A 14,619-nucleotide genomic window follows, 5' to 3' on the forward strand; every position below is an offset into this window, starting at 1 on the left:
TTACACCATAAGTAAGATATGGAGCGTTCAAGCAGGTGATTCGTTGCTGTGTTTTTCGACAATCTCGAGTCTATTACTTTCAGTATCTAGAGTTATGTGCCACAGTGCTTTATTCATTAGGGTGAACAAACTGGACTAGACAGAAGTGTTATATTATTCAGTTCGATGTTTTTTTCTACGAAGTGGGTGATACATACTCTCGAACTTCGTATCAATGTCAAGTCATTAGTTAGTGCTTATCTAAATGCATATTGATCAAGTTGCAATGTGGCCACCAGTAGTCGCTGTCCGAATAGCTCAGTGGTAACGTCTCTGACTGTGAAGCTGGGTGACACGGGATCGAATCCGCCAGGGAGCATCAGTTCCCTCAAGATTACAGGTACACCTTGCTGACGAGTGCCAAGTAGCACGAAACCCGGGTCCAGGGTTTCCTGTTGACCACCTCCAAACACCATCTTACCTCAATATATAAAGGTATTATTTTGTCAATAACTATTATCTAATCAGTAATGATTGGTTTATTTACATTCTAAAGGTATGTCCTTGTCTGTGCGTAATTAATTTCGACGTGAGTGAAGAAGTGATGCGTAAAAGACTATTGAAAAGAGCAGAGACTAGTAATCGTGTTGATGATAATGAAGAGACAATTGTGAAACGTTTTCGCACTTTCAATGAATTAACAAAACCTGTTATTGAACATTATAAGCAACAAAATAAAGTAATCACTGTAAGTGTTTGTAGAAAAGATTGATCTTGTATCATAATTATGCTTATGAATATTGTTTTTGCCATGAAAGTATTTTTGTTCCTATTACATTGAATTTACATAACAATGAATTACGAGTAAGGATTTAACAAATATATTTAAATATACAGCTCTTTGATAATTTAATAATTACTACAATACGTTTTTGAATAAAATAGATACATGTTTATCTAGTTATTGTAGGTGGAAACAATGTGTGATTCTGTAGGGTAACTATTACGAAGTTCCAATAATAGTCTGAAGAGTTTTTGACATAACTTCGAATACCATTTAGATTTTATACCATACACTGATAACTGAGAATTCGTCGACTGGTTAGTGGTACAATTTCCTTTCTCGAAAATCCACACAACAGTAATTACCAAACTCATTATTGCGCTCAAAATTAAATAGATACATTTATAGTAAGTTTTAGAAAACATTTTCAGAAGAATGTATACAAAATCAATAGTTATTGTAGTCAATCAAGCCAATGGTAGGAACCAGACAAGCAAATATTTATTTCTATTATTTTGAGAAGTTAAGGGGAGGCTTTTCGTCTGCATTTTGAAAATAAGGTTCCAGTGACTGGCAAATACAAATGATACAGTACAAAATCAACCAGGGATGAATATTTTAGTAGTGCAATACTTGTAGAATTTTAATCGATGCTTTGCTCTAGAAAATTTTCACAATCTATAATATGGTTTCAGTTGACTTAAATATTTTACATCGTTTTATAAATTTATACGTTTTGCTCACTTGAAATGATTGTACATATCTCTGCTTATTCAGCGTCAGTTTTTCTAAAAGCATTACATTAGTAAATACATACTAGTTTTCCGCAACGATAACCTATTGTTTGTTAATCATAACAAGAGGTCATCGAAAGTAGTAACAAAGCGATAAAACAGAAGAGTGAAAGGTTATTCTTATTAAGTAACTGAAAATGTAGTTGTCAGGATTTTGATCTTTAGTCAATAGTTCAACAAATACCTCACAAAGGTTAACATTTTCAGATAAGTTTTAACAGTCCACTGTAATCAGATGCGCGATGAAAAGTGAAATAAGTCAGTTAGACCAAGTAATTTAATAAAGTAAGAAGAACAACAGAGAGGAAAATGGTTCTGGAAAACCAGGTCTTACAACCACGATAGCAGAAAAGATTGAATAAGTTTCTGATGTATATATGGTTTGTACTTTACTATATGTACGGAGAAGACTACATTAGTAAGAATAACCTCATAGAGTTACTGTTTTTGTTCGATTTCTACTCACTTCCTCGTTGACTCTGAAAAATGATTCTGTTTCTATGAAATGTTGTTTGACCATATAACTCTCTTTGATTGGTCCTGTTATGAATTCATTGTAATTTTTTGTCAACAACCATGCAGTATACTGTTCTTTAACACTCTTAGATAAGATTTTCATAGATAGACTGATGTAGGTACCTTCACACAAACGAGTAAGTTGGTCAATTTACAGTTGCGGTCAGATTCCAGGACTTACACTTTAGATCATTACTAAACAAATATCAATTGGGGTACGTGGACGTTAAAGTTGATGCAGAGAAAGTTCTTTAGATATATCTCAAAATTTTGCACTTTAACATATTTGTAGCTACAACATCTTTGAAACCAATGTTGAAGTAAAATATCTTTTTCGAACATAAATTATTGATTTCATTGGACGTTTCAACCTCATATCTCGTGTTGACGAGTCTTCAGAAATATCAATTTCTTATAAGTACTTAGAATATTTAATTATCTCTATGATATTGGGATTACAGTTTAGTCGAATCATGCTTAAAGCTGATTCCAATAATTGATTACTATCAACTCTACGGATTCCACGTAGTTTATTGCGACATTTTGTAGCGTAATAGGGTGTATTGCTATCACATGGAATATCTGACTGTTAAAGTTTTATAGATATAACGTTCATGGATCAAATGGCGAAACTATAATTTATGGACGAACAAACCAATCAGATATAGGAGAACAGGTTTTGGATTTTGGCGCGAAATTCATTCACCCATTTGACTAAATAACGTTCGAGCACTTTAGCTAATGTTAGTTTGTGATGAAAACCCTAAATCTAGTTCCTAACCCTAACTAACAACCGTATATCATAATTCTAATTCGTTATACTCCTTCATAACCCTTATTTAGTCCTAGCTAAGAGGTGGAAATTCTCAACGCCACTTTAGCGTCTTTCAATGGTCACCCATAAAATATAGTCTCACCCTAGTTTGTTTTATTAATTTAGCTAATAATCGAGCCAACTTACGAAATGGTGAGTTTATCATAGACCGTATAGATCTTGACGAGATGTTAAATTCGTTTACTTTAGGGAGACCATACACAAAACGAAATCGTGATTTTTGTCATTAGATTATTGTAATTTGAATTATCATTCAGTTTCTTTTTCAAAAGTCCCTTAGTATGTTTATTGACTCTGTTTTCTATTGTTACAGTAGTAACTATCCTAGATTTCCGAAGAAACGGATCATTTAAACATAACAGATTAATTCATGGTATCTTTAGATGGATATTTTTTTGAGTAAAGTGATTTTATAAACATGAATTCTATGTTCAAAAAAAATTTTTTTCCAATCTCACAGATTGATGCTTCTGGTACGGTAGACGCAATTTTCGACAAAGTTAATCATGAACTTCAAAAATTCGGTGTGAAATAATTCAATCCTTTTTCATCAACCCATTACTACCTAGATATTTGCTTAATGTCATTTTACTTTAAGTATCCTAAATATCTTATATTGTACTATTATTGTTTGTAATATTGTGTTATTATATTGATTTGTATTTTAAAACCTTAGATGATAGATATTACTTACAAATAGTTTATTAGTACAACTATATAATCAATAATATATGACCTAATTTTACCCAGTAGAATATTTTTTTTCTTGTTTATTTTTTATTTATACTATCAAATTTTTTTGTTTTTATCTCAATTACTCACCTTTTAAGTGTGTTTTCTTTTAGTAGTACAAGGTTCATGTATTTTATCTCCTTTTTTGTATCACGCTTTATCAAGTGTCTGTACATCTATTTATTGTCTTTTCTAGATTGTTTGTTTTCTATTGTTTATATAATATATAAACTTTCTTTTGGAAATACCATAGAGTAAACAAGTAAATAATCAATTTCTTATTTAATTTGTTTACTTATTGAACTAATTAACGTTTAATATAAAAAAAATTAGTAGTATTTTAACTTTTAACATAAATTGAATGTTTTTATGACATTTTTAAAAAAGATAAACAATGACCAAAAGTTTATAGTGAAGAATTCATCTGAAATTGATGCATTTTATAATATTGATCTGGACATTTTTGTTAGTTTAAAATTATTTTCTGGTTAGCGGTTTTTTAGCGAGTTAGTTTTCTATGGGATGGGATAGCTAACCCCATGCCCAACCCTTCTCTTCTATCCTGGCTTGGGACCGGCAGTAGCCACTGGAGGGGCCACAGACGGAGTTGTTTAAAATTATTGAATTGTACATACTGGGGATCAGACTACAAATCAAATTATTTTTTAAAAAAGAAATTGTTGAGATTTAAGTATTGAATTGATACTAAAAAGGGTACAATCCATTAACCTGTTTAAAGATATAAGTGGATTTAAACATTTATTTGCTCGAAATTAACGCTATCTGTATGGGAAACAAAATCCATTTGTTTATTCAGTGTAGCGTTTTACTGTTGCGAACTTATTTTGATTCATTAAAAAACTTAGTACTCTATCGTTTATACTTTTCTGTTTCAGAAAACAAAAAAGCAATGGATGTATGTTTTACCATATTTCGCTATTTCTATGTGTGATATCTTTAAGTTTTGTGACTAAACTAATATGTGCAGTTCACTTGAGGTATCATCTCATTGTTCGGATTTCTTAACATTAGTCTATCAACACTACAGAGCTGTCCTCATTTAATATGATCAGATCGTTTCAAGTTTAGTTAACTACACAGAACACTGATTCGGGATAGAACCTCAAGAAATAAATATCAAAACTAGGTACTACAAAGCCTAAGTTTATTATTAACTAAGTGATTGTGTAAAAGAGACCTTTTTGCTGCCTACTATCTAGGTTACATACTTGTTGATAGATATAATCAGATGACACATGTACAATAGCATGTTTTTATCTTTATGACATCTATAATCTAACTTCAATGCTTCACAGAAACTTTTCTGTGACATAATGATAATTACATAGTAAATTAACCAGACATTCTACAAAATTACAACATATTTCAATGTAGGAAACACATGTGAAGTTGGAATATTTGCTCTCCAGATTCATAGAAGTTATATTCAGGAACTCAAATGATTGTAAGTATTGAATAATCAAGACACAGTATTATTAACTTTTGTAATAACAGTACATACATTGTAAATACCCACAATATGAAGTTGCGTAACCTGTACAGAATGGGCGTGAACAAAGTAGATAAGTCAAACTAGTTAACTGAGAAGACGTTAATAGAATTGAGGTAATTAGAATAATCTTTCCAACTCGTCATTCCAAAAGCGAATGTATTAAGTCAATTAAGTAGGATGTTAATGGAAGTAAATAAAAGTAAATCAAACACTTGGGACATTAGAGATAATTTAAAGTAAATAAGTGCTCAAAAATGCAGAAACATCTATGTACAACTCGATAATTCATTACCTGTATAGGGTCGTGGAAATTGGTTAACAAGAAATCTCTGGTAAGATGCTTGATTTTAATGTCATGATTATAAAATCTTTACGAAGTAGTCAGCAACTAAGTTATTAGTGGAAGAAAATGATTTTCTTAAAGCTTAGTATTAATTCATTGGAAGACCACTGATGAACACGAGGTTTCACAATAATACGATAAGCCTTTATAAACGTCAGTGGACGAAATTGAGTACAGTTAGAAGTATGAGGGCGGTTATCTTTTCCCTATCTCTCACACCAAGAAGGATACTTTTGACAATCAAACTATGTTAGAAGTAGCTTTCACGACATTTAAATGTCTTTTAATTACTTCAGTGAAAATATCACTTTCTTTAAAAGATCTGATGAGGGATGTGTTCAAAATGTTCTCTAAATACACGTCTTTTACTCCTTCCTACCCGACTTTCTGCTATGAGTACTTTTCAATTCACAAATACATCCAGAGATGACTCGAGATAGATACTGAATCAATCTTCCATTGATTTGAGTAACATTTGTTATTACATTTTTGAAAACGGTCGTACAGGAGAGAAAAGTTTTTTTCTGAACTCTAATCCTTTCATCAGTTCTAGTTAGAATCTTATCTCTTTTGAACACAATACGGATGAAGATAAAAATTTTAATAACCACTGGTTATTCTGGGATTTCTGTTAACATTTTTCCATGCTTCATTATACATTTTCAGGGATACCCATTTTCATAAGATACTTCAATGTTTGCCTTTTATTCTTAATGAGTTTTGGAATTAACATAGGTATCACTAAGGCATTTAAAATTATCAACATTCAACAAACGCAGATTTTACTCCCCCTTTGCAAAGCTCATTGCTATTAAACAACTTCGACCTGCACTTTGTACACAGAAAGAAAGTGCTACAGATCTCTTATCTTCATAGTAAAATAACTGTAATGATGTGATATTTGTCTATAATATGTTAGTAAAGGGTGGTAAAGATTGTTGTATGTCACCGAAATCAATAACCAACCTAAGTTAGACAACCATTGAAAACGTGAAAACATTGAACTGCAAATTTGTCCTAGTATTCATGTCCTGAGAGGAAATTTTTGGAACTCAAGTGAGAAGCCGTAACTGGCACAACTAAAACGTGTTGGGTGTGAGGCAGTTAGCTATTGAGGACACCAGATGATGATGGCGCAATTTCATGGATTGATTGAAGTAAGATTTTTAACCCACTGGGTCCCGGAGTTCGTGCACGAGACCGAAGGTCCTGGGTTCGATCCTCACAGGCTGATCACAAATGCTCACTGATGAAGAATCACACTAGGACGAAAAAGCCGTTCAGTGCTTCCAGGTTTTGACAGCTTCTTTAATATAGATCGGTTAGTGATTTCAGTGATATATTATGTATACTTTAAATTTTAAACATTACGCCGACATTTATGAAGTTGATTCAATTTTATATGAACTATCTGCTTTGATCATAGGATCACTTATCTATCAAGAAATTTTCTTCATTCTGTTTCTTAATTATTACTTATAATATCGCTCTATTCTTTCAAAGACTTCTTTATCAACGGAAATACTAATTAATATTCACTACTATGCTTCATTTATTAAGGTATGAAAAGCTTTGTTCATAATAATGGAACCTATTGTAACTTTAGACCATCTGAAGCTAAAGAGAAGCCACGAAAGATAGTTGATATGACAGGATATAAAGAAAAAATTACATTCTTTTACTCATCGTGAATTTTGTTCAACATTAATTCCGTTTTTTAATTTAATATGGTGATTATTCTGAATAATATTAGTTTGTTTCCCAGTGTGATATTTTATTCAGTATAACATTAATTTATTTGAGTGTGGTGTTTATTTAGGATACAATATTCTTGTATTCATTTACTTTAACTATGCTCAGCGTCACATGCAGCATATGACTTATTATAACGTGGGGTACTCTTCTTATATGTGATTTTATTCTAATCGATCAAAATGGGTGCAAAATCAAGATATAAATGAGTGTACTTTCGACTAGGGTTATCGTCTTGTTTTGGGTTTAATAAATCTTCACTTGTACCAGTGTTGGTGTTTTTGCTTCATTTCGTGGGGATTTCAGTGGTTCCTCGTTTTTCAAATATAATTTATAAGCTACGTGGACATGATGATAGTGAAGTCCCTTTACTCTGAAAATCATGTTCTAAATTTTTTTAAAATTTAATAAAGGACCAGAATATATTAAAAAAAAATAAAACTTAGTTTACAACTCAAACGTGTTTAAATTTTCACCACAAATTAAGAGTACAGTATATTTTCAAAGAGAAAGTAAGTTTGTAAGTTTGCGCAATTCCTCCCATAATCGAGACTCTAGATATTACCACGAGTTCATAATCCTGTTCCCTGATATTATTTGAATAGTTATATTCTAGTAAATAAATGAATTTCAGTAAGCGTGATCTGCCAAGAATATTTTTCGTTATTTGGGATTTACTGTTAAACAAAGTGAATATATCCGACCACCTAGATCGCATGAAATGCTTAGTTGAAATAGCTTATATGTATATATATCGTTTGTAATCTAGTTAATTTTTCTGTGAGTCCGTGAGGAGACTTTATTTCACAATTATTTACTAGTTATCTAAAATTATTCATTAACAACAATCAATATCAAAATTAATGTTGTCAATACAATCAACCAACTATTTACTTCACTAGTGTCAAAGTTTGTGATGAGTTACCAAGTGCGACAGTTTCAGGACTGATGAAGATATCACCAGTAACATTGGATTATATTATTGATGCCTCATAAATTAACTGAACATAGACATGTGAACCATTGTCTTCTGAATATGTGGTCTATTACCAACACTATCGCTTATTCCGATTCTTATACCTAATTGAATTATCGGTGGGCAATCAGAAGAATATAGAAATAGTTTTTCACTGTTGCCTTATTATCCATGATTCAAGTGATATCAGACTGTGATAAAAGCTATCTCTAAGTTTTGCCTACAATTCATAACTGTTTTCATAAGATAAATTCTAGAAATTCATTTTTACTGCTTATATCATTACAGCTATTTCACATGTCAATATGAAACATGAGTTCGCATAAATTCTAAAGATACTTAAATGAGACATCAGTTTGGAAAATTCAATATTTATTATTTTAAATTCTTAATCGTTTTAAACAATTAAACATTCAAATATGCCTCACTTGTATCATAAAAAGTGACTTAAGGTGTTAGGAATGAGTTAAGATCTTTTCTCAAAATAGACTGTCGTTGTCTCCGTGTAGCTGTCAATCAAATTCATATTGTTCCATCATGTATTCACAGTATACATCAGTATAAAATGAAAACAGTAAGTTAAATGACTGTATTACCATTCCATGTAAGAAAATAAGAACTTTTCGGTTAATTTTTCAAAGCATTTCTTTATATTTTAACACATTATCGCTGATATAGCTTACAGAAACAAGAAAAGAAAGTATCTATAGTTTCCTTTTATGTTGTGATTTCAATGAATCATACTTTTATTGGTCAAGTCCTTTAGTTGACATTGTAATATCACACATACTTCATAGCCTATGTGGTTCAAGATTAATTTTAGTAATTATTGGACTCAATGGTAAATTATTTAAATGAAGTAATTGTTCACCTTGATATCTATGTCGAGTTCTTATTGTGTTGAGATCAGCTTGTAAATATTGATTAATTCGATTATATTGCATAGTTAATTCACTTCTAACAGTTTGAATTTCTTCATTATTTTGTAATAATTTTTGCAATAATTTCTTATTTGACTAAAGAATAAAAGGGAAAAACATAAGTAAAAGAAGTTGTACTAAGCTTATCACTAAATTGAGGTATCAAAGGTTTGGATGAAAAATGTTAAGATAATTATAGTCAACTGATAATTTCCAGGTACATAAAAATATAAAGCATATTCCGTATACTGTTCAGTTCCAAATTGCTGGGTACGATTCAATCAGCGCTAAAATCTAGGAAATAGGAAATCGGAAACTGTTAGTACAGTCCGAAAAAATTAATGAAATCTCTAGAGTTTCGATGATAGGAATAATTTAAACTCATAAGATTTAAATGTAAAATTGTATGGCAACAAAGATTTTCCACTTTATGTTTGATTAGTTGTTGTTAAAGTTTTATTCACAGAAATATTGATTTAATATAACACTAGGAAGAATTAGTTTATGATTTTCAATAGAGTAAGTTATACTAAGTTTAAAATGTTAAAACCGGTTTTTGAAGTTAATATGGTAAATTTTTGAGTTATTACGAATCGAAAATCGGTCAAATCGGTCCCTAAATATCAACAGAGAGAAAACATAGACCCTTTCAAATAGTAATAACTATATCCGTTAGAGAAATTAGTGGCTATATAAACTCAGTAGTTTATTGAATATTGCTTTGTAGTTAAAAGTGATAGGTATTGAGTTGAAGACGTATTGTGAACATCAACATTGAGACCCGATTGTATCTAATTAACAGATTCCAAATAGGCTGAAAAAGGGGATCGCGATTCCATTGATAGTCACAGTTTGTAAAAATAGCAAAGTTATGGATTGTCTGTAGGAAGAACTTTCAAAAGGTCGAAAATAATTGGATGTTTCTTTTTACACTTCTTTAGTCACTGGCAATGTACTGTTTGTATTCAATACATTTTTGAATCACGATATGATTATCGTGATTATGGAAGATAATAAAGTTTAATCAAATCCCACATAAAGATTTCAAATCTAAATATATATGTTAAGCAAGGTGGTTTACTATTTCTGCTTACGTAATTTAAGTAATTCAAATTAAACTAACACATGAATTTCGCGATTTGCAGATTCGTTTTTTATGCAGTTTGGATAGAGTCTAAAATTTATGGAAGTTCTTAGAAGTTAATGAATGATGTACTATTACTTTCTTCATCAAGTTTGATGTAAGAACATATATGAAAGATTTTCGGAAACAAAGATATTCCTATAGCAGAAAACTAATTACAAATATTTTTCTATTGCTACACATCATATTCTGGAAACTGCATTCAACAAGACCTTAATATAAACTATAATAACTAAAGAAAAGTGATATAGCTACAGATATCCTGAAGAGGAGAATTTTCAACTCGCTCAACAGAACGTTTTCGCAGAAACTTTGGGGTTTATGTTCTCCAGCTGACCAATATTCAATGGTTGAAAGCGTGAGTCAATATTCAATAATAATCTAAAGGATAAGCTCTCTCGTTTGACCAATTCCATGAGCGTATATCATTCTATTTATTCGTGTGGAGCCAGGTACATAGTTTGTTCGATGCGTATTTCATCCAAAAGAATTCAAGAACAGCACCCAATGTGGCTGAAAAGAAGCGAAAATGGCTCTATAAGAAGCTCTATAATCGAGCATCTTGTGAACACAAGTCATTTGATGAAAACGGGCTCTGTGTTGAAAGTCATCTACAAGGTAGGTGGAAAGCTGCCAAAGATAGTTAGTTCCCATCTTTCATTTCTGAGGCTTTTGTCATACATTTGGGAAAATAAAAATTCCGTAAAATAGAACTTGTATAACCCCTTCCTCTATCATGGTCTTAAACTCTCGTAATTTTCTTCATTTTTTTTCTTTCACAACCATCTGCTTCCCCTTTATCATCTTCACTTAAGACCTTTAAACCCAAACTGATTTATTTCTGTTTCTGTAATCTTTCCGATTACATTTAATCTCAATTACAGTATTTTATCTTGTCATACCAAGCCTTCACTCTTCAATTATAATTCTTCATCTGTCTTCATGATGAATATTTAAGCTCTCATTTATAAATTTATCATCATTTGCATTGTAAAAATAATGTTCTTATGCCTTTTTTTACTTTACCATTACCATGTTCAGCGAAAATTTCATTACCGCTATCATTGTCATTACTATCCTTTTGAAAAACGAGAGTATATTTGCGGTTGAACAGATTTGAAAATGAATTCAATCAAAAAGAGAAATCTTCGCTGAACCAACCTTTCTTATCTTACTATATTTGAACTGAATAACAGGATTAGGAATAAAATAAGGTATTCTTAAACGACAGTATTATAGATAATAAAAGCAATAAAAATTACCTTGTTTGGTGTTTTACTCATGATCTGATTCATCATTTTTAGATTTCGATTATTAGCCACCTTGTGCTTTAAACTTGAAAGAAATAGTCGGTGCTAAAATAAAAACAAGAGGTACTAACAGAAGCATGCACTATGATAAAAGGAATAAAGAAGCTATTATTTATTTAGATTTTAGTTATGTGTAGTCGATAGATTTGCTCACGCTTAGAACCGTTATCTGACAAAATTTCTAGCTTGGTTAGAAGATTTTCTGGCACTTATCATCAGGTGATTCCTGAAAATGTTGATATCGAATACTGAGTATATCGGGTATCACCAGAAACAGTATTACATTTCTTTGCCAAGACAACTCTACTTTGTTACGTTATACATGTTCAAATCAATTGTTGAATGAATCCTTATTAATTTAATAAACTGTTGATCAGTCATAGATAAGATCTTTATTTAAGCGGTGAAAATTGTCTATTTTCACTTAGCATGTCCGATTATATACTTACCATTTGTTTCGTAAGAAATGTACATTCATCAGTTAAAGCATAAAAAACTGAATTTCTTGTACCATTTATAACCTGTTGAATTTTTTCAAACGTAATAGTCAAATCCAATTGTAGTGTATTAACATGGGATAAAGTGGAATCTATAATTTTCGAAATGTTTTCTAAATTCAATGATGTTGAATAACTTTCATTTAATACTTCAACTTGACTATCTATCTAAAAAGCAACAAAGAATAAAATAATAATGAAATATTCTTTATGATGCATTTCATCCTACTGTTGTTAATTCTTCAGGAATTTCGTCACATTTCTTGAACTGTCCTGTACTTTCCTCATGCTCAATTATCCATTGATCAAGTTTACATTGAACACACTTTACATCCTAATAAATTATTGAGCAATAAGATATGTGTGATTTAATATTTTAAAATACCTTAATTGTATTGAATAGTAGATACAATTTCGATTCCAGAGAGCATTTAAGATTTTTTAACAATTGATACTCGGCTTCTACAACTTGTTGAACAGTATCAACATTCTATTATTGAAGTTTAAAAAAATAAACAGAGTGATTGTTATAGAGTTAAAGTAAACAACAGAATTACTTTAGACCTTCTTGATTTGATTCTTTTAATTTCCGTTTGATTACTTCTTTCAGTTTCTTGACGTATATCAAAAATTAGTTTTTCCATGTAACATTGATAACGATACAATGATTTGATGACATTTTGGTTTGATTGTTTCAGGCGTAACAATTTTCTGATAATGTACTGAACGCTTCGATTATGGACATATGTTGCATGGGTGCCATTCATATTTATTGATTTAAATGAATGATTTATAAATTGTTCACTGATTTTCATACATGTATATACTTGCTCTGACAGAATGTTGATTCTATCAACAAGATGATTTACAGTATTTATGATAAACATGTTAGGTATAGTTGGTATTACGTCAACTTGAGCTTGTATATTCGTTGACATTTTTGTTTATATAATTTCTGAAATGAATTGTAAAATAATTAAGAATCCACATCCATGTTATTCATTATCATTAAAAAAATTTACCTTAGCACAAACATGAGTTCACAAACAATAATAGAAACAAGGTTGTTAGAGCGGACTGAATTGACACCTGAAGAGTTATTAAAAAGCTCGTTTTTACTTTAATTAAGCACCGATGACAATGCTCAGAATGACAACGAATGCTTCGCAATTTAATAAACAAGCTCAAAGAATCCAATACCACCGGAAGTCATCTACCCGAAGTATAAAGTCTTCTCTATCAGTTCATAGTGAGAATATTAGTGTTTCATCGACTCAGTCAATCATACACCGATTCATAGATTTTAACGGAAAACTTCAAATGATCATATTTAACAACAGTGATAATCGACTGGAATCAAAAAGAAATTCGAATAGCCTCACGTATTTTAGACAAGTTTGTCTTCAAAAAAAATATACCTCTTAAGATTTGTTGATAGACTAAATGCTGATTTCCTTAAAATATTGATTGCAAACAGTTTTGCATAGGCTGTTCAATAATTAAGATTCTAAAAACAACCAATTAATTAAAATCGAAGAAACTAATAACAGAATGATTTAATGAACTTGGTTGAATAATCTTATAAAATTAATTACTAATGAATAATTATTATTGACTATATTCACTTTAAGGTTGTCTGTTTTATGTTGATACACAAGACTTTCGAAAAAGATCTAATTAAAACTGTCCTTACTCAGGATCCATTTTAGTATGAAAGTTTTTATTGAAAAATGTTGTTTTTTTTCTGGTCAAATATTGGTTTAAAAAAATAACATCTAAGTAGTGTATGTAAAAAAATTTGTGAAAAGGTAAAGAAGGTTTTCTAGATAGATAGTATGGGATGGAAGGTTTCTTGAAGATATATTTATGTTAGAATTTTGATTTGTCTACTGACTACTTTCAATAAGTGGATTCATTATTTTTTTAAAAATAGTTCACTCAGATTAACAAGGAAACCGGGTAGTGGACAATCAACCAAACTTGTTTACTACATCTTTTGGTGTGTAGATGTATAAAATAAATAACTTATGAATGAAAATTATGAAACCTACACACACTGATCAGTGGATTTCATAACATTGTTTAGAAAGATCTTTCTCCATATAAAAAATGAAGAATAGTTTCATAGCTGTATTTAGTGGTCATGACATTCAAGCATAAAAATTTACATAGTCCTCTATTGATCTTGAGATTTCGATTCACTGGTTTCAGTAAATAATCAAGTACAACATATTAATTATCAGAAGGGGTTTTTGTGGAGATTTAAAATTTTCGTAGCAGTGATCACTGGAGTTCAAACTAGGTCTGTTGTGAGATAGGAACTCATTGTTCTACTTCGTGGATTGGTTGGAGTTAGACATAAACACCATCGCATGCTGGCTCATTAGTCTATCGGTTAAGTCCTCGTGTGCGAGACTGGTTAGTCCTGGGCTTGAATCTCGCGAGGCGAGGTCGTGGATGCGCACTGCTGAGGAGTCCCACAATAGGACGAAACGGCCGTCCAGTGCTTCGAGGTTTTCCATGG

General features: G+C 30.9%; 2 protein-coding genes across 2 annotated transcripts in view; one reads left to right on the forward strand and one right to left on the reverse strand.

The window, feature by feature from the left end:
- Smp_071390 (putative adenylate kinase) overlaps positions 1 to 3,994 on the forward strand; it is a 14,757-nt gene extending 10,763 nt beyond the window's left edge. The window contains exons 4-5 of the mRNA XM_018793715.1: positions 536 to 727; positions 3,369 to 3,994. Coding sequence (XP_018648199.1) covers positions 536 to 727; positions 3,369 to 3,443 — 267 coding nt within the window. The 3' untranslated portion in view covers positions 3,444 to 3,994. The remainder of the gene's footprint in view (positions 1 to 535; positions 728 to 3,368) is intronic.
- Positions 3,995 to 9,015: 5,021 nt separating this feature from the next.
- On the reverse strand, positions 9,016 to 12,739 carry Smp_160930 (hypothetical protein; the record flags this gene model as incomplete). The annotated part of the gene is made up of 6 exons (XM_018793716.1): positions 9,016 to 9,240; positions 11,551 to 11,643; positions 12,048 to 12,263; positions 12,325 to 12,429; positions 12,481 to 12,585; positions 12,653 to 12,739. The coding sequence occupies 6 exons, from the start codon at positions 12,737 to 12,739 to the stop codon at positions 9,016 to 9,018; spliced, it is 831 nt and encodes a 276-aa protein (XP_018648200.1).
- Positions 12,740 to 14,619: the final 1,880 nt, after the last annotated feature.

Source organism: Schistosoma mansoni, chromosome 1 (genome assembly GCF_000237925.1).
Source record: "Schistosoma mansoni strain Puerto Rico chromosome 1, complete genome".
NCBI lineage: Eukaryota > Metazoa > Platyhelminthes > Trematoda > Strigeidida > Schistosomatidae > Schistosoma > Schistosoma mansoni.